This window comes from Mastigoproctus giganteus, chromosome 1 (genome assembly GCF_048544385.1).
Source record: "Mastigoproctus giganteus isolate SK-2022 chromosome 1, ASM4854438v1, whole genome shotgun sequence".
Lineage (NCBI taxonomy): Eukaryota > Metazoa > Arthropoda > Arachnida > Uropygi > Thelyphonidae > Mastigoproctus > Mastigoproctus giganteus.
In genome coordinates, this window is record NC_143575.1 from 93,925,056 (window position 1) to 93,946,736 (window position 21,681).

At 36.5% G+C, this 21,681-nt stretch overlaps 1 protein-coding gene across 1 annotated transcript in view; it reads right to left on the reverse strand.

Annotated features, from left to right (window-relative positions):
* LOC150090997 (integrin alpha-PS2-like) overlaps nt 1–21,383 on the reverse strand; it is a 366,306-nt gene extending 344,923 nt beyond the window's left edge. The window contains exon 1 of the mRNA XM_090381009.1: nt 20,968–21,383. Coding sequence (XP_090237135.1) covers nt 20,968–21,191 — 224 coding nt within the window. The 5' untranslated portion in view covers nt 21,192–21,383. The remainder of the gene's footprint in view (nt 1–20,967) is intronic.
* Between the last annotated feature and the right edge of the window lie 298 nt (nt 21,384–21,681).

Consider the following 21,681-nt stretch of genomic DNA (forward strand, 5'->3'; position numbering starts at 1 on the left):
CCTGATACTATTTGTAGGGTAGTGCCTATTGGAAATTACTAATAATGTATTAGACGAGTCATGGCATTAGTGTCTGATTAGCTAAGGTTGTGTTAAGTGATTTTTTTTTGGAAAATTTACGTGATGTACCGTAATCTAAAACTAATAGGGTGTAAAAATAACAAATATATTGGGATAAATACTTATTTATACCATATTTTGTTTTAATTTTTAATCCAAGTTCTGTTCTTTACTGAACAACAAACAACAAATAGGTTTTCAGAATCGTGGTGTGGTGACATTGAATATCCGAGCTGAGCGGAGTTTACGTGCGTATGCCTCCCGTAATTAGGGATTAGGGGAAGCATATGCACGTAAAAAATGGCAAAAGAAAGTACTGTTGCCATTTTTTTTTTTTTGCACTGTATTTTCTTTATAAACAAATTCTTCACGAATATGCGTCCCCTCCTTTCTCTCTCTCATAAAATTCCATCGTTTTATCTGGTCATGACCGCATAATTTGCAGCTTTTGAAACAAACAAAAAAAGCTTGTAGATTTGATTATAGGAGTATTGTCTTTTTCTATAGAAAGAGCCCCGGTGGAATTTTGAATAATGATAATTAGATTGATAAGTCCTGCAGAACGTTGTGAATGATGCTGAATGTTCTCTGTAAATCACACTTTTCTTCCCCTCGCTTTATTCACATAAAGTATGATTTTGGGTTATGATGCAGAAGCATTTCGCTGTTTCAGTTTTAATGCAGCTCATTTTGGAACTAAGAGTTCAGTTTAAACAACCCAGCTGTTTGCAGTCGTTCAACTTTGGTAGTCGTGTTTGTCGGAAGAGGTCACTGAATTACATTTAGTTACATGAAGTAAATTACATTTACTTCATTTAATTTTTTAGCTATATGTAAACCATAAGTTTTTCTGGTTGCAGGGTTCTGTCGCGTTCGGTGTACTTAGGATGAGAGTAGACTTTTGTAATGATTGTTCACATACAGTACCCTATCCTCGTTTCCTGTCGCAGTTTGTAACAGAAATGGCTCGTGAGCTTGCCATATCCTGGATATTCATCGCGTGCAATTGTTACTCCAAAGTTCACGTGGTCCTAGAAAACCACGTCTTTATAAGCTGATATTTTTGGATATTCATAGCATGTTCTCCATAAACAATGCTTATGGATTTCTGTGCATCAGTTCTTGAACTCTGAGCTCATTCAGCGGTAGTAATGTATATGGATTTAATCTCATTGTTTATTCTTAAAGGAGGCCGCCTTGTAAATGAAGACTGTTTACAGATTTGGTCCTATCTAGAGAAATAACCCCTGTCTGGAACCCTTCTTCTTAGGATTTATTCCGTTGTTATAACTGTTCTCCTCAACCTAACATCGAAAAGTCATTTCTTTATTCTTTTTTTTGCTCCATTTTCTTCTACCTTCCCAATCTCTGTCCACGAGTCCTCTTCTATTCATATCGGCTCTCACACCCCACCCTCTATCCACGTCCTTCTTGGTCTTCCTCTCTTTTTTCTTCTCCGTGGCATCCATTCCATGGCTCCTTCGGGCAATCTGTCCTTCTCTCGTCCTTCATTCTCTTCACATGGCCACAAACTCCAATCTTTTCTCCTCTATTTTATCAATGATGGTTTTTTGGACGTTCATTGTATTCCTTATATCTGCATCCCCTATAGAAAAGCACATTCTGACAAATTTTAAGAATCCTCTAACTAGATAATTTAAAACGAATCCGGTTTTGTACTACAAGAATTACAACATCTCGCTCTGAGACTATTTCAGTCTGAAACTACTTTACACTAGAATAAAGACAGCTGACATCAAACTTCTGGGAAAAGTATTATCAGGAGTATTTGAAGTCATCCATGAAGTAAACTTCCACGTGACTTCAAGAGACGTTCTGAACATATCTCTATTTCATGTCTTCTTTTCAGGTTCTTATATGAAGCATGGTCCTCTTAACAGGCTCTTCGGATTTGCCAGCTTGGCCAACATTTCAACAATAATCTTCAAATACTGCAAGTCTTAATTACAGTATATGTTAGTTTTCTAAGGATATTCAGTGTAACTTCTATTTTACCTAATTAATTTTTTTTAAAAATACATAAGTTACCTTTTACCGGTAAGCTATTTAGCAATCTTAATTGACATTTAAAAATCGGAAACTGTGCACTTATTTAAAAAAATAAGCAACTGTATTAAACATACACCGTTATTGTTTTTACTGTTGTTCATATTTTGTTTTTAAATAAAATAAAATAAATGCTTATTAAATTTTTATATCAGAAAGTTTAATCGAAAATTCAACGTAAACTATCGTTCTCTTTGAATATGTAGTTAGTGTTTAAATAATAAACAAACTTCAGATGCTGGAATTTCGAATTAATAGTTTTTAGCATTGAATTTTCGAAAGCACGCTTGCCCCTCAGCAATGCTCTAAACACTCACAGGGCCTGAATTTTTAAATCTTCAAAGGAATAATCCTCATGGTAACAAGTTTGCACAAATAGAGGAACTATCAATAATCTCTATTAAATTCATTAAAACTCGTCTTTAATATTAAAATACTGCAGTGGGAGTGTGGATAACGAGCACGCCATCTCGAAATCCTCTAATTAGATATTTCGTTAATACAACCTTCTGGTTAACTTTAGGTACATGTAATGATGGTAAAGTCCAAGGACATGAAGGCGTTAGAAGTTCACCCGGAATTTTTTTTTTCAAGTTAGGGCGCTTACATCGTACCTTTCAAATTGGCATTCTTTCCGGTTTAGGAGTGGAATGGAGTTTCTTCAGCTCCAGTAATTAAAGAGATCCGTTCTCGATAAAGTACTTAATTAGGTTTCTCCTCCCTCTTCTTTTAATTCCGAATTGCGGCTCGCCACCAGTAAGTACGATGTAATCGTGCGCATAGCCTCTTTTAGAAGCGATTCTAATGAAATTTTTAGTACTTGCGTGAGCTCGTGAAATGCTACAATGACGTTGCAGCTTTTTGATGTTTCTAAATCCGTAAAGATCCTAAGGTCAAGCATTTCCTTTCGTTCTTTCTTTGAAGAACGTCCGACTCAGCTGTATTTTGTTAATACCCGGATATACCAACGAATATACTCGCTTGCCAATAAGAGACAAACTTACATGTTTGGTAGTATTATATGAGACAGTGTTAACGGATAAAAGAGTGTAAAGTACACTTTTAAAAGTATTTGAATGCTTCCATTCAGACACTATTCAAATACACTATTTTTCCAAAAGTATTCAGAGGAAATACTAACGTCATAGTAATGGGATTTTAATACGACATATAGAACTCGTTTAGGCCTGTATTAGAGAACTTATTCTTGGAAGTACATTTCCACCTGCTGAAAATATATACAGCAGTGAACAAACCTTACACGGATTTCCAACTCATTTCAAATAATGCTCTTGGACCTTCAGCTGACCAGTCCGTTAGTATTATATTCCTCCCAAACCAAGCCGTTACACAGTGAGTTGCGACAGGAAGCATTGTCTTGTTGAAAAGCGAAAGATCTTTCCTCAAAAAAATCGCATTAGCGTTAAAAGAACGATGTTATCAAAATAGAACTTCGCTTCTTTTGTAACGTACCATCTACAAAAGTCATCAGACCAACGCCATTCTCACAAACCAGTGCAAAGCAGATTCAACCACCATATTTCACAGTTGGCATGATCCAATTCTTCTGGTTGCAGCGCCAAACCCATTCTCCGGGTGGCGCTACACTCCAATTCCTTTTGATGAAAATAGCTTGTAGTAAGGTTTATTTTTTGTAACCACATAAACATAAAATCAGAAAAGCTAAAAAACTGGGGACCACCTTCTGTTGTCTTCAATAGTAGTCTTCGTGGGTAGCACAGTGGTTATATGAAATCACCATCCTTCCCCACACGGAGTGGAAAAGGTTAGAGTTCAAATCCCGCTGATTTTTCGTCGAGCAAAGCAGGCAAACCGACTTGAGAATTCGCGTGTTGATGAGGCAATTCTCGATGTGTTTCCTCGAGAGTAATGCAATATATATTATAACGTTGCTGCTCTCTTACGCCACGTATAAAAGGTGTTAGTGACTTAGTTGGTCCGGCCAAAATTGCATGCTGCTTTCTTGCTGAACTAAGTTTTTCATTTCACAAAATAGGCGAACTGACCATAGAAATCATGAAATTTACACAGTGTAAATTTGCGGAGGAGTGAGGATGGACGTCTTGTTGAATTCTTCAGTGAGTCTCCTGGAGAAGCTATTAATTTTTTACTGCAGGCTAGAAGAAATAAATCGTATGAGTCCTAATGTATTGTGAGAAGAACAAAACGAGTGACACTAGTTAATAAAGGGAAACATTCGGTTCCAGGTTATTTGAACTTTATTTAATTATTTCTTGAGTTTACCCCGATACAACGTTACAATTGAAAACGCACTAAACAAATGAAGTTTATTAAACTGGGAGATGTTGATGACGTTTCTGGAATCCGTAGTGGAATCCTGTTGTCAGAAGCCAACCATAATTAAGAATAAATCTTCATTGGGAACCTAATATTGGAAAGTTGCACTGAATCTGAATGAAAAAGTTCAGTTTTTGAGGCCAAAATGGTCTCAAATTCAAGTTCTAGTTCCAGGCACTAACCTTACTTTTTTTTAAGATTTGGTGATATTAATATCAAGCTAGTTTCTGCTGAAATGGTGTCTCGGGAAGGACGTAATTTTTGTTAATTTAATTAAATTGAAAATTAGCGCTTCAACGGTTTTCTGAATAAAACAGGCCTACAAAATACTATACATTCAAAGTGTTGTTTTTGTAATAGAAAATGGGTATTAAGAAAGATGGAATATAGTCTTCAATCGAAAAGATACAACGGTGGCTTTGTTTGCTTGTTGTAATTTAACCTTTCAAGCAGTTGAAGAATTTTTTTTTTTTTTTTTTTTTTTTTATTATTACCTTCAAGCGATGATTGATGTTCGCATATCAAAGCAGTGATTATAATTGATGACTGTTGCAAAACGAAATGAAAAACAGTACTGTATTCGCTTTAAGCCACTGTTGTAATTTTCTTTATAAACCGAATGGTATTGAGAAGAATAATTTAAAGGACGGATTGCGTATTAATTGTAAAAAAAAAAATCGAGAGAATTTCTATACGTGGTCCATCGTCATCCACCTATAGAATTTTTATTTACTATAATGATAATTATTGGAGGAGGTTATAATTTCGATAATTTTGCGTATTTGTAGCCCGGTGCAAAAGACACTTATACAGTATTTGGCTCTAGCAGCGAGGCTATTAATTATGCTGAACTTGGTTGTGGTCCTCTGTGACAGCGTAGTGGTTTCGCCACTTGTCACTCGTTTGGAGAGGCTTGGGTTTGAGTTCCGTCATAGACCGGAGGAATTTCTAAAGGCCATTTTCAATCGATGTAGTTAGTTGGGCTTAGGAAGAGGGAGTAGGGTTTTCCTAGTGAGTTATTCCGGGTTTACATACACTTTTGTAGACACAATACACAATAGCGTAATATGGCTTTAAAGTAGTTGATGCACCTAAAACCCCAAATAAGACCTTGGCTATGTTAATGGGAGAAGTTCTAATGTATAATGAGTTTGGATAAAAAAAAGTTCTCTGTCATTTATGGTTCAATTTTCTTTTGTCAAAAGAATTAAGAGTTAAAAAAAAAAAAAAAAAAAAAAAGAAACTGCCTACGTCTTGATTTGATCACATACCCCTGAGGTAATAAACATGACTCTTTTATCCACTGTACATTATACCTGTACCATACTACGATTGTCATCGTTGTGGTCGTAATATCCTGATTGATGCGTTTGCTTAAATAATCAACTTCCTATCAAAGTGAATCATTTGCGCAAAAGCACCACCTGCTAATTTTCTATTTAAAAATTAAATTCTTGAATTTAGATTATCATAAGTTCGATTCCTGCTTGAGTTTTATACGATTTATCTTTATAATTGCAAAATGCGAGGCCAATATCTTGAAGAAAATTATAACCAAGAACGATTTTGGTAATATGCAATACATTGCCTATAATTGTTGGTTAGATCATCTGAACCGCAGGCTTCCGCAGAGTTAATGTCTATTGACTTCGATATTCTGTCCGTCTGTACACATATAAAGAGGCCCACCATAGCTTAACGGATTCTGATGAAAATTCCTAGTCGAAATAATTGATTATAGATTCAACTGTACTCAACATTGAACCAAAATAGTTTGGAGTACCATTTTAAATAAATCCCAAGTGCTGACTTATAGCAGCGCCGTTTCAGCTGAATTTGGCCAGAGTTTGAGAAATATTGGGCTGGTATACGTGTATTAAAGTTTCCTATTTATGAAGCAATTCTGTGTGCGTTCACTCTTGTTTGATGTCAAATACATAAATTCTGATGGAAAGTTATTGCATCGCACTGTTTCTTTCTGTTTGTAAAATCAAATGAAGGATGTTACTAAAAATATATCCTTGTCGATTTGCTGCTGGACCAAAAACCCAAGAGAAAACTATTCTACCATTGCTTGAAACCGACTAACTCAACCTCGTTGTTAAAAAGATCCATAAATTCCTCTCCTCATTGATGGGATTCGAACTGAGATCTTTTTAACTCGGTGTGAGAAGAATGGTGAATATACCAGCTGTGCTATCCATGAAGGCTGTTAGTGTAGTCTTTTTGTAAACTCCCCCAACCAAATTTTGCAGTGCAAAATTTGAGGCCGACTCAGTGTTATTCAAATAATTGTGCTATAACGGTATTTTTAAGAGCCTGGTCTGAAAGAAAGGCTTCCTACATAAAGGAAGCTTCTTTCTTTACCACCACACACTCAAAATAGCATTTCAAATTGCACCCGTTATTTATTTCTATTAACCACAGATGTTTACCAGAGTTTATTAAAATTCCACCTACCACAGGTCACTAACAGAGCAACCTCTTTGTTATTATACAGGACCACGCTTTAATGCAAACCCAGAACTCTCCTATTCTTACAATTTCATGTCAGCGTGTAGTGTATTCATTAGACCGGTGCAAGGGATGCTGATGCGAGGCCGGGGTAAAGAAGGGGACGAAATAACGCTCAGTTTCTTAGCTAATTAGTAGATGACAGCCTTTCACTTCACCAAGGGTAAACATGTGGTGGAAAACGAGTTTGTTAACTCTTGGAAACGTACGACGCTAACCAGGATTAAAACTGAAGGCTGGAGGGAGAAGAAGAGGGAATGAAAGATAGGTCATGCTGGCACGTGTGCACATGAGCTTCCTAAATACTCTTCTGCATATTTATTTTAGTATCTTAGTGGTGTTTCTGAAAGGTCGACGACCCCCATCAAATAATTACTTCCCGTCAGACGAAGAAGACCAGGTTTTCGACAGGAATTTATAAACAATGTCATGGTATAAGTAACACATTGTTTATCTTGGGATCTGGGTGCTACCTGACATACTGATCATTCCTTCATTCATCGTCTTCCTCTTCTCTCGAAAGAAAATGAAGGTAAAAAAAGGAAAGAAGTAAATGCGTTTTATGGTACTGGGCCAAGCCGGGATCTTAAAAAAAAGAAACAAACAAAGGAAAAGAAATATGCCACATACAATGCTTTCTTTTATACTAATGTGATTTTCAATGTTATAAAGTTTTTGTGGTAGAATGAGAATATTTTTAGTATTATTTGTTGGGGTCACGGCTTTTTTTTTTTCTTGGGTTGCCAGTAGAATTGGCTTGCCATAATCTAGAAAAATGACCTTTTAAAAAGCACCATTTTCTATTTAGTTACTTTTGTCGTATTTGGGCTGAAACTTTTGAATTTGGTGTTAAAATTGGATTAAGTATTACCGTTTAGATTTTGAGATTTAAATTTCGCGTAATCAACTGTTTTTTTTTTTTTTCCTTAATGGGAAAGTCGTTCCCCGTCCTGGGTTTGGTCTAAAAACGATATCAGTGTACTTCTGAAACGAAAGTTAAATAATTTTATCCAAAAAAAAGATTAATAATAATACAACGGTTATAGTATGAGGAGATGCGCGGCACAACTGCAATTGTACAGCTGGGCTTCTAAGCATGCGTACTGAAGAGAATGAAAGATGTTTTTCCACTAAACCGAAGCTAGGAACAACTTTCTCACTGGGAAAAAAGCAGTTTATTAGACAAAACTTAAATTTAGAAATAGTAAAACTTAATCGGCAATACTTTTGTCCAACGTCAACCTGAAATTCATAAATTTCAGCCCAAATACGACAAAAAAGGTTTTAATGAGAAACACTTAAACCTAAAATTAAGCTAGACAAACCCCGGTGCTTTTTTAATGAAACACCCCATACATATGAATCAAGACATCTCTCAGAACTCTTCACTTTGTCCGTTTTGTTCTTTTATATTCATACGAACAACTCGCTTAAGTTGCAGGAACGTGCAATGATATAAAATCATACTCCTAAGATGAGTCCATTGAAATATTCTGTCTGATTCTGCTGAAATATGTTTAAACTTGGGAGGAGGGGTTGACGCATCGAATACCTTGGTCACAGTGCTACAATTTAAAAATCACATTGGTGTCCCAATTTCTATGCTCTTTATTGTGTGTGCGTATGTTCACGATTTACGTGTTGTACCGGCTTAAAAAGCTTGAAAAACTCACGAGAAAAACTTCTCTCTACTATTAACCAACTACAATCTCAATTGAAACGACTTTTAACAGTTACGCCAGCCACCGATGGAATTCGAAGCCAGACCTCTTCAGACGAGTGACAAGTAGTCGCTGCTGTTGTTATGGAGGTTTAATGCGAAAGGGTACTAAGATCAAGCGGCGCTAGTGATAAGTGATGAACCCACTGGACTGTCAAGGAGGTCTCTTAACAGGCGCTTAATAAATTAAATAAAAGTACACCATTTAGTTCTAAAAATATAAAACTCCATTCGGTAGTTCGAAATATAAATGAGGTTATTTAAAAATAATTAGAAGTGAGGTTTGGTGGATTCGCTCTATTCTGTGACTCATTCTAGTAATGCTGATACTATATTGTACAACAGACAGGAGTACAATAACTCTTAAATCAACCGAACTTTTGTTTGCATGTAATTTGAGAATGAGGTAAGAATTCTCACGCATTAATTTGGTTTTACCACCAAACTTTGAAGTTATCTGATACCGGATCGTATAATATTTGCCTATTCATTAGAAAGCGAGCGCAAATTATTCCGCTATGTTCTTTGGGTAATCCATCATGGTTCCCTAAATAGGCTCCAGAATATCGTACATTAATCTCGATCTTCCTTTGATATTGGCAAATCAAAGGATGTTTAATCATTCAATAATCCCTTATTGAATGATTAAACAATCACATTATCTTGAATTCTTAATACAAAAGTGTATCTGATTGCGTAATCAGATTAATAAGCTATTGTATTAATTGAAATCCCCGAATATTTAGACATAATTAGAAAATGTATGTTTGAGGTTTTCATAAAAAAAAACGGAAAAAAAGTGGCTTCTCATATCTGACGTTTGATGACTGGAAAATACGTGATTATATTTTTCCATTTTGTATGAAAAATCTCAAACATGAAAACCATTGCGTAATGCAAGAATAGGATTCATTAAAAATGGTTCAAGTTTTATTTCCTTTATCACAAAAAAGACCACAGTCAAATGTGTTAAAGTAAACCGATTTGGACTGAATACAAACTCGCACGTGTCTTTCAATAGAAAAAGAAAAACAGTTATTTATTCAAGTTTTTAAATAGCAGTTCCCTTTAAGGTACGTTATGACCATGTTATAGGATTGCTTCTAAACTTCAAAGTTAATTATTCTGGGAGTAGCTGCGGAGTTCTTTATGCCCGTCCATAAGTTATATGCACATGAAAAGCTCCGCCAGCTGTAAAATGCTGTTGAATTGACTAAGCGGCTTTGTGTGCAAAATTAAATTTTCGTGCTTTGGACGTAATACTAAAATATCTTCTCGCGAAATGCATGATTATTTTAGCCACCAGCAACTTCGGCAGCCTTTGAGATGACTGAGATTCAGTCACGTAGCAAGCAGAGTTATCACGAAAGCGTTCAGCTCATTTTAATTAAGACAATTTCTTCAGTCTCGTTGAAAGGGTCCCAGTTATCCCAGCGTGTCTGGTAATGGGTAAATTCGGTCTTTGTCCTCAAATTGTATATGGTTTGCATGTGGTAACCATGTGCCGAACGAATGTGCGGATCAGAGCATTAGTTTTAATTTGCCGAGGCTGTCGCCAGTTTGATGATGTTTCGTGTCACGTGCTTAGGCTTGGAAGTGTGCCAGATGCTAGTTGTTAACAGAGAGAGAGAGAGGATTTACAGGGAGACAGAAGTAACTTAGGACTATGGAGTCCCCAATCACCACAGGAGTACAGAGGGTATTGCGCCGGATCTCGGGCTTTGTTAATCGTTGACTGCCATGGAAACGCACACCCACCACTATTGTGTTTAGTGTTGTTGAACAGCATCATCTGATGGGAAAATTGCATATGGGTCTAATTTTTTCACCTCTCTCATAGAACGACGCGTGGGACAGAAATGCGGTGTAAAAAATGGCAATTTCCATCTTAACTGGCTGTGTTTGCATCGTTGACAGGCAGACAGCGTGCATTTTTGCCTTTATAAACTGGCTGAACGCAAAAAGAAACTTCGAATAAACAATAGACTAGTAAGTGTTGAAAGGGGAAATAGGATTCTTCTTAAATAAGTTCTCACGGTTTGTAAGGGATGGATTATTGAACAAGTAGTCCAAATAGTTTCCTTCTCCTATGTATTATATAAAAAGCACAGTAACCGTTAATGTCAATAACCGTTAAATAAGCTCTATTTGAGATATTTATCAAGTTATTATTTATAAATTACGCAAAAATCAGTGCCAAGATGTTTTTATCATCCAGTGTTATTTCTGGTAGAGCCAGGGAGAGATATGTTTCCTTGTTGTATAGCGATATAATGGACAAGTTGCTTCCAACAGTTTTTAGATTTATGGACCAGCAAAAACTGTGTCCAAGTTTGATTTGGTAGAATATAGTTTTTATAGGCTAGTTTCTAAAACCTGTGTCCGTGTTTTATTCGCCTTATTCTAAGGTACTCACAGGTCACGTTTGATTTCGCATGATACCAGCATGGGCTGCCCATTGTAAATGTATGTCGTGTTTTGCTCCGGTAAAGATACGTAAAGTTGTTAAAATTCGTGATGAATGGTTGCCTGCGAATTTAAACAATTTTTTTCCTTAAATATGATATAAATTAGTTAATTTATTGGATATATCTGTTTCAGTACATTCGCGTAGAGTTTCTTGCCAAAAACGTATTACATGCCAAGAAGAAGAAGAATATTAGATTAGGTTGGTAATACAGTATTTGGCATACTGCATGTAAAACAAGTTTCTGTGTGATTCAGAAATCTGCTTTAATTAAATATGCACTTAATTGTTTTAAATAGTGTAGAGTGTTAGGGGAAAGGCGGTTCCGGTGGATTCCCCGGTGGATTCCCACATTTGCACCACATGAACTCTGTGGAGGCAAACAGTATCACCCTGAAAGCCATAAAGTATTGTGTTGGGTTCTGTTGTGTGTTCTGGCTTTTGGCCGCAGGGTCCTTGGTGGGTCCCTACCAGATAGTCTTCCGTCGCCCGTGCCTTCTAGACAGAGGCTAAGTAAAAAAAAATGGAGTACAAGGGGATACGGGATGTACTGAAGAGAATGAAAGAAGGGTATAGATAGAGCAACGGAGGATGTAAGGGAAGACGTCCTCCGAAGGTTCAATGGGGTTTCTCCCACCTAGCCGAAAGGGCGAGAAGGGTTCCTCGAGAGGGTGGGAAAGACAACTACAAGAGAAACGCGATATCACCAGATGGCCCTACTGTAGGTTTAGGATTTTCAAATCCTACCCTGGAGTCAATGTAGAATTATCAGGGTTAGCAATTCAAGCGATGTTAGTGTCAAGTCCAGTAGGTGGAAGTGGTCACAAGCTAGGTGAAGATCTGAAAAGGCGGTGTCAATCACTGTGCATTAGTTCCAGGACGTTGTACCAGTAATCTTCTGGTGAACATATCATGGGAGGAGTGGTACTGGTCTTCGTCACTGATCAGTTGCTCACTTCCTCACAAGCAATCCTCACAAATCCTCGTAGAGCTGGGAAGCAGAGAAACAGGTGATACCAGTCTTCGTTTGCATCCTCGCCGCAAAGGCAGCGAGGATCATCGATTGTCATATAAATTTATATTAAATACATCTCTCTATTCTGCCTCCGTAGCCCGAATGGCCAAGAGCGTGGGTGCAGTAGCACATGCTCTTTGAGTAGACCGGGTTTCAAGCCCATGACTGCTAAATACGGTCGAGCTGCAACCCGCACTGGACCAGCGTGGCAGGTTATGATCCATTTTCCTCCTCATAAATTGTTGAGGATCTTGCTCAACATAAATTGCTGAGGAGGCTTCTATCCTACAGTGGATTGATAATGGCTGCAGTTTAATTTACTTTTATCTTGTCTCTCTGACCTGTACTGAATTTTTCTTATTAGTTTATAATTACTGAAATCGCCGAACTCTTAACAGCTTACAATTAGAATTTAGAAAATGAGTGCCTTTTATAGTTAATCAGTTAATGTCTGCATAGCAGAGTGGACTACCAAAATGCAGAAATTGGGCACGCGTTAAGAAAATGCATGAAGCAATTGCTAGTCATGTAACTTATAAGTGCAGAAACTGCAAACATCAGTCAGAAAAGTAGCTTTTTTAATTACAGAAATGCCGATTGGAAAAATAAATACGAGCGCCAAGAAAACATCGTGTTTCGCTTTTTATGAGGCTTCAGCCGATGATCTTGCGTTGCTGATTGGTTACACTGCATTAGCTTAATCAGCGCAGTTGCTAAATAAAAACATGGTGGTTTAGCAGAGATAACCTTGATAACTGAAAAATATTACTCGCGTGATATCAATAATATAAATTATTTTTTTTATCACAATTGGGGGTTTCTGTTTATGTATCCTTGACTTAATTTAATATGTAATTTGAAGAGGTTATCTCTCTCTGTTTAGGATCTCCTTGGACCTCACTGGAGATAACCGATTTTTGCATTCCTCCTTATTCATCCAGGGAAACGTTAAGGCTATGTTTAGACACATTTTTTAACCCCTTCGGCTGTTAATGCTAAGTAGTGATCAGGCAATTCTTTTGATCAAATTTTTAAGGACTTCCCGGGGTACTTTGACTTTACAAGTGCATTTGATTGCTAGATAGTTCTTTTGAACAAATTTTTGTTGAACTTTTCTGTTTATGCTTCAGGGTCTTATGTACGTTTGGGGTCGTGTATATGTGTACTCTGGTTGGACGATACTTAAGAATTCTCTTATAACTTGCCGATGTGTCTCTGCGAAGTTAGCTAGCTCCGCATGGTCAGCTATGCGTTTTGTGCTGATTCTGTACCTTGTGTAGTGTTACAAGTAACAAGGAAGCTGCGATCACTTGGAAAGTAGCGTCCTGATTTCTGTCCCTGACACGTGGGACAGGGTCGTCTACTGTAGGTTTGTGCTGGACTTCCTTCTGTCCATCTAAGTAGGATGTCCTTCCTTCTGTCCATGGCCAAATAGGGTCGGAGGAGTTTGTAAAATAGACTATCGTATATTGTGGCCTCGCTTGGATTCGAATACAGTGTATTACTCTGTTTTCATGCATTGACCACTAGATTACGATCGTGCCATTTAAAAGCAATACTAAAACAAAACGAAGTGTTTAACTTAAAAAAATAAATAAATTCGAAGCATCATGAAAGTGATATATCTCTGGGCCACCAAGGATTATACTGACCAGGTGGTGCTGGATGCTTCAGTATCCAGCACCACCTGGTCAGTATAATCCTTGGTGGCCCAGAGATATATATCGAGAGACAAATTACAGTGAGCCCTCGATATCTATCGACTTCCTAATCTGTCGTTTCCCATATCTATTGATCACTGTTTAACACCATGTTCTTATCAGTCGTAAGTTGTTGCCTGTCTCACACGGCATGCATATAACTTCCAATCGCTCGGCAGAGTCAGTTTACCAGAACTACTCCAAGTGAGAGGCTCTCAAACAAAACAAAAGTAGACAAATGTAGCGCAAATTATTGAGAGGCTAAGATACGGTCCTAATTGTTCTTTGTCTTATGTACTAAATAATGTACTTTATGATAATGTTCATTATAATGTTTAATTTAATAAAGATTATAATAAACTAGCCTTCACTGTCCATGAAACTGGTGTTTTCTGGAGGAAGATACCCAACAGAACCTTCATCATAAAGGAAGGCAAAGTGAAGTAGTGCACAGATGTTTCTGAGGATGAAAATATTATATAATTATTATTATATAATCTTACACATGTTAATTGGGTCCGCATGTAATCGGTAAATAAATAAACAAATAAAAATGACATAGAAGAATATTGAAATTAAATAAAATGTTTAAAATCACGATAAATATCATATTGAATACTTACTGTCGGTTGCATAATTTTCAGCTAACTGAGAAACGTTACAGAATTAAATATTAATTCTGCTACGTTACTTAATGTTAAATATATCCATTGAGCATTAAAGTAAATATTAAAAATTAAAATTCATACGTTAATTGTGGACTATTTAGTACCAGAATAGGGACTGCAACGTGTCTGTTAAGTTATTACTAAGCTAATTCATAAGTAATTATCCTTTCATACGTATATTTATGTTAATCCTTAATGTGCTTTCTATGAGTTCTGTGGCTCATTGCTTGTGAACTTCGGCAGATAAGGCATGAAAAAAATATGGTGCTATTTTTCTGTTTGTGACTACAATTTCTGTTTTATTCATAATTTTTATATTTCCTAATCATCTTGATATTTTTAGTATACCTGGATCGAGGTTAAAGAGTTGTATTGACATTGCTGGAGAACCAGTTCTTTATTCTGGTACTGCATCCGGCAAAAATTGCAGATGGCAGCTGGAAGAAGTTGTTTATCTTTAACTTGCTTTTAAGGAATTGAACCGTATCTTAACTTACGATACTCTGATTTAATAAGGTCTCATTTTTATTATATTTATGCCAGTGGTTCCCCGCCTTTTCTAGTATTAGGACCTCTTTTTGACGTCAAAGGTTGGGAACCTTTGGGATGCAGAGCTATTGGGCGCGATCGAAGTAATCTCTCAGAGCCCTTGTGGCATCGCTGAGTACGTGGAGAAAAATTAGTTTTTTTTTACTAATAGTTTGCCTTGGTTCCTTTTTGTTTTTGTAATTTGTATCAGGAAAACTAAGGCCATAAGGTGTTAGTAATAATGTCTTCTAATTGACTGTTTTCGATTTTTACATTTTATTCAGTAAAAAACCACTCTTCGAAAGAAAAATCACCAACCTACGTTTGAGACCAATTAACTCGGCCAAAGTATGTAATAAAAGCCCTTTACAAATTCCTCCTGTCGAGCCAGTATTACAAAAGAAAAAAACAACATGGAAGATTGAAATTGGGGAAGGGTTTGGAAAGCAAGGTAAAAACGGTGGTTATATTGATTCATCTAGTTAATGGATAAAGTAGCATCCACTAGACTTACTACTTATCCAACTGGGGACGAGTGTTTGGATATCCGGCGTGAAGAAATCAGAAGACTGCAGCTACGCCATCGTTTCCTGCAGCATCTTCATCAGTTGCAAATTTCTTTTTACAACAGACGTTGTTACCAAAGAGATGCTTGTCGAAATAAAAAGATATGCACTATGTAGTAGAAGTACCAGAACTTTCCACCCAAATTGCTGAATCACTATTGCATATGCATGGCTTTGTATAGCATTGCATTACTATGGAGCAAAATTGCACATTTTCTGCCTCCGCTGGTCTTTTTCAATGAATTGATCTCAGTTTATTCAGTGTAATGCGTAAATGAAATAAAGACTTCTTTATAACTCATCTCACCTTGAGTTGAGTTATATTTATACAGAAGTTATTTTATTTATGACTGTTATTTGGATACCAGAACCTCTCAGGCTGTAATTCGCTCAGTGTAATCCAATAACGAGTGGTATTCATTATCTCTCCTTATATAATGTTTATTCATATTTCAATAATTGTCTTCACATGAGGTTGTTGCATGTAGGGCTGTTTGTTAGATATTAATGCAAATATCGTTGCTGTGCTGTATGGAACGGAAATTACTTTCTATTGATTGCATTAAGGTTTTCGCTCCCTTGTCTACTCTAATTTCCACACACCTTTCGTAGTTTCGTAATCGATCCATAATATTTACTCCACGAACATTTGCTAGAGAAAGTAATTCGTGTACTTGAACAGCGAAAATCGTACATGGAACAATTCAATGTGGATGGGAAAAAATTTCGGACTTTAATGTGGGAAGTGGGACTGCTCGCGTCATCGAAATCGAACTGTAACTGCAGTATGATTGTCCCAGAAATCAATATTTGAATTTTTATTCTATGTTGTTAATGAGTAGTTCGATATATTCAAAGACAGAGAAAGTTTAATATTTTAAACCTTATTCTAATTGATTAAAATTTGATATAAATAGACAATTACGAGAACAATATTAAATTAAGACCTTTTAAGTATAAAAGTATCAGTAAAGGAGAAAAGTGAAACATTTTTCTTTTCTCAATCTCACTCGGCTAATAAATAAACATAAAATAATTGCACTCTCGCACCACTCATACAAAATCTGTCAACACTTCGGCGATTACTGTCAAACGAATTTAATAAAAAAGAAAAGAAAGTTAATAACCATAGATTTAGATAAAAAATTAACAGTTGGAAACTTTAGTAGAATTTTGTCTGCTTATTTTAAAGGAGTGGAAGAATTCTTAAGAATTTACTCCACGCCCCGAAGAAACTTGACACCAGGAAAACTCGGGGCTGAAATACTAAACACGCAGGCTTCTGTTTATTGCTTCGTTCAGTGCCAACCAGGAGAGAAGGTTTTTGGAATATACAAATCCTCACAAAAATCGGGTTTTGTAGACAGCATGAGTAACTAATTGGATCTAGCTACCTCATAAGTAGAGAAAAAAGTATATACTCGAAACTTTTATGGAATCTGTGGAATTCCTTTTTCACCGTTCTCGGAGAAGGGTTATAAGTTTCCAAAATATTCATATTTATATAACACCTGGTGGTTTTATTAGGACTAAAATAATAACGAGATTGGAATAAGTGTGTTATTACACAATGAACAAAAATGAGGCGAGCAAAAATTCGCTTGATCGATTTCTGAGAGACCAGTGAAGAGAACGTTTTCTTGCTCTTTTGTTTTGAATATTTTTTAACTGGGGATTTGGGATGCTTGCGCATCATGAATTGATTCTGATTCCAGATGGGGTGTATCTTCAATAACAATATGGTTCAGAAAGTTCTCTTCGGAGGCCATAACTGAAGGTTCCCCAAGGAACACCCCATTTGCAGATTTTTTTCCCTTCATTTGTTAACATTCTTGGAATCGACTTGCTTGACACTTTACTGAAACTTATTTCCTGGTGGAAGATATCCCAAGCTGTACCATAAGAAGCATCAAGAATTTGGCTGTCTTTTTGTAGCTACACGATAATCGTGGCTAATGGTGCGTTCAACTTTAGCAACATTAACATCAAAGACTGATATTCGTGGGCGACTACGCAATTCTTCATCTTGCAGGTAGTTTCTGCCTTCCTTAAATAATCGCACTACTTACTAACATTTTTTTCTGTCATTACTCCATCATACAAAGCCATAATTTTTTTTTGTGGATTTCATACAAATTTGCATAAGAAATAAGTGTCTCATTGGCTTTGTGCTGTCTATCTGTCTGTGTGATTGGCCATTTATGGGTCTGTACAGTCACTTCAGAAAAGAAGGAAAGCTGGTTATTTCCCCCTAATTTGTCCATGGTTGTCTATAACTATCCGAAGTTCCATTTCTCTTCCATGTCTAATTTTTAAATTAGAACATTGGCGACTTCTTTCTTTGCTGTCCTATTTTCTATTTTATGTCAGTGGTCAATGTTATCATAATTATATTTAATTAAGTAATGATAGAAAATTTTTCCTGAGATATTTTTTTCGCTGAGTAATCATGCAGTTATTCCAATCTTGTAATTATTTTTGTTGCATTAGCATTAGTTTTCATTCTAGAGTGCAACGTTCCTGTTTACTGTGTAGTCACACAGCAAACAGGATTTCTCAAGGTTTATTTTATTTATGTGTGACAGCTTGAGATAAGAAGAGTAAGTGATTTTAGTGCTGAGAGTGAAACAGTTAGTGTATTAATGAATGTACAGATTATGAGTAAATAGGAGGCATTGGGATGACCTGACATGTCAGCTCTCTGGCTTGAATATTGCGTAGGAGACTTAAACCACTATCATAAGTTAGAAAATAAGAATTGGAAGGCAAGCTCATTGAGGATGTTTTACCTGATCGAAGTTACAATTGCATATTTATTTTTCTTTCATTTCTTTATTTCCGGCCAAATAAAAATAGCTTTGATAAACAGCTTTTTTGCCAATTCCCTGTTGCTGAATTTGCAGAATTACTAGGACACTCATTCATTGTTTCACTACACTGCTCCACTGTAAAGTTCATTAGTAGTTATTTAAGAAAATAAAAATAAATCATTAATTTTAAAGTTAATTTATTGTTCTGAAATCATTATGGAAACTGAGACATTATTTTCTTTATAGTAGGAGCCAGTTATACTTGGGTTTCACTTGTAAACTTTCGTTGCTTTCAAGGTTTAAAGACAATTTTCACCTTATCTTTGCCTAGGTTACAATATTTAATTACTGAGAATACTCATATAGATTATGGTACCGACAAAAGTGGCCAAGTCAAACAGCATGGTGATATCTTCACTTCATTGAGGTCATGTGTTAATGAATCCTCCAACAAGTGAAGATTCCCTGAAGAGCCAGGACAGTGGGGATTTTAAAATCAGAGGACGTTAGTCTTAATGTCCGTAGATAAATAGCTGAGGAATAACTCCAAATCCCTCTAAAGGAGAGTAATAGTTGAAACTTTTGATGTTAGTATCATAATAACTAGCCTTTAATTGGTGCGATATATCTAAGTCATATCCTTGTCCAACGATCCGCGCATCTGACACCACCACTTGACCATCTTTGCAGCATACTAGGCCTGATTTCCTAAGTCCATCCGCAGTATGGTAAAGTGTGTTTAGGGTCAAAAGGCACCAGGGGCTCCCCCCATCTTCGCGTAGTTTACATTGTGGGTGAGGCCTGGTTTCCTAAGTCCATCCGTAATATGGTTTGGGGTTTCGTATAAAACTCTTCACGATAGGAGATGGGCGGTTCGCTATAATATTAACAATGGCCTCATGGCGTTTTATCTTAGCGCCATCAGGGCGATGGCACCTTTGGGCCACTAGGGCCAGGGACTCAACTGCTTGTCATTCTGTCCTACAATTTATACTGTCGGTCCTGTCATGAGATGTTCTTGATAACGTAGGAAGAGTACTGACCCTGGTTTTGATTAGGTCAATGAATTTGTGACCAGTAAGAAGACGGGAGCTTTTCCGACCCAACGATATTGAGACTTGATTTTATGCGACTCCTTTAGTGCATGATCATCATAAGAACCGTGTAGCAGATCTCTGCATCGATTTTTAACTTTCCTGATAGTCTGAAATTCTACCTCCTTCATGTAGAAGATTTTTATAGATATTATCTCCTGCTTCATAGCAGGTGTGTCCATAATCTTCTTCACCAGAGGAGAAGAGGAGTAGAAGTTGTAGCTAAAGATAGAAACAGTCATATATAATTTATACCACTTTCGGCACACGAGATGATTTACATTTTTTTTTTTTCATTGGCGTATTATCGGGGTGTAAGGATCTGAGTCTGATACGCTTCTCGCTGATAAGATGTATAGTTGCTATACTAGTGCTCTCCACGGGGTCCTCCAATCTTATCATAAGCAACTTAAAATTCTTTTAAGATTGACCAAAATAATTCTATCTATTTATTCATCGACATTATCACATATAAAATGCTTGTGCAAACTGAAGCGGACTGAGGGTCATAGTGTATCTCGCCCGCATCCCTGTAGGGATGGTTCTGATATTGTTAAGTTCCAATTAAACTAAAAACCCTGGTGAGGCTACTGTGTTTATAAATATTCTCGGTATATCAAATTATAAAGATCCAGATAGTCAGATTTAATTTTTTATTTATAAAGCACATTGTTTTTTTTTCTGGAATTAAGATGATCAGAGATAATATACGATGATCAAGAGATGATCGCTTGTAATTGACTCAACGCGCGATAATTTTATTCTCACCTTTATACGAAATAGTTGTTGTTGTAGGGTTTTAGGTGCTTAGGCCATATTGCGCAGTACGTAGTATCTGTAAATTGCGGTGTCCTGTAGTCGATTTTCCTGTTTGTTGGACGAAAAATTTGAGTTTCTGGGAGATGAAAAGCCATTCAACCCTCGCCAATAACCAACTAACTCAGCGACGTTGTGAAAAAGGCCCATAAAAATTCTTCACGTTATCCATGGGGTTCGAACACTGGTCTTTTCCACTAGGCGTGGGGAGGACGGCATAGGAACTAGTAGATAACGTAATTGAACTGAACATGTAATCAATAAGCATATTTTATGTATGAGAATTAACACCCAACTGGACCTCTTGAATTCAAGTTCACGCGCAGTAATTAATAATTGATTTATAAGTTAATTTAAATTCCATATTAAATAACATTAATTAAATTAAGTTCCATAAGAAGGAATTAAGTTCCAATTAAGTTTCTTCTTATGAGTTCCATATAAGAAGAGATTAGTTTCATATTAACGAAAATCGAGTTAGAAGAAATGCATGTGGAACCCATCATTTCGAAATAAATATGGAACATAAATTATTGTAAAGCCTTCTACAGAAATAGGCATGTTCTAACTAGACGCCGCCAATCTGTGCATTTTTACAAAGCAAACAACAATAAATAACTCACCAACTGTAATCCCGATCCCTGTGCAGGGCAACTGAGAAACCGAAGAGGCTCCCCGCAGGTCCCTGATGAAATATTGCGGTCTGTATGTCGACGTTAAATGAGACAGTCTGGTAAGTCCAAAGCAAAAGGACTAACAGCCACCAGTACGAGAAAGATAGCCGGGACACCGTGGGAAGTCTTAAAAGCGGCCATAAGTCATTCCTGGGAAAGAATTTCTCAGCCATTTCTGTGGTGAGGAGATTACAATAACATGGATGTGCTAAAAATGAAATAGATGTTGCGAATAAATTTTTCCGCTTTGGCAGAGTTCTTAAAAAAATCACGTCCAAAGTAGTCTCTTGAATCTCGTTAACAATTTCAAAGAATCTACAACCAATAAAAGAAAGCTTCAATAAACTTAAATGGACTTTGGAAGTTCAGTATTCACTGTTGTTGTATAAGAACTAAACGACTATGGGTTTGCACTTAAACATGCAACAGCTTTGCCATTCATTTCTGTAAGTTTTCTTAGATAATTTCTTTAATTGCTCTTCAACAAAATTTGCCTCCATCTTCAAAGATTCAATTACCACTTAAATGATTAACTGCGGAAAATCCACTTTAGGATGACAATAAAACCCGACAGTAAAGCATCAATGTGAAAAACTCATCCAAATAAAGTCTTCTTTTCTTCTTAACCGCGTGCACAACATACAGAGTACAGAGGGTCGTCCT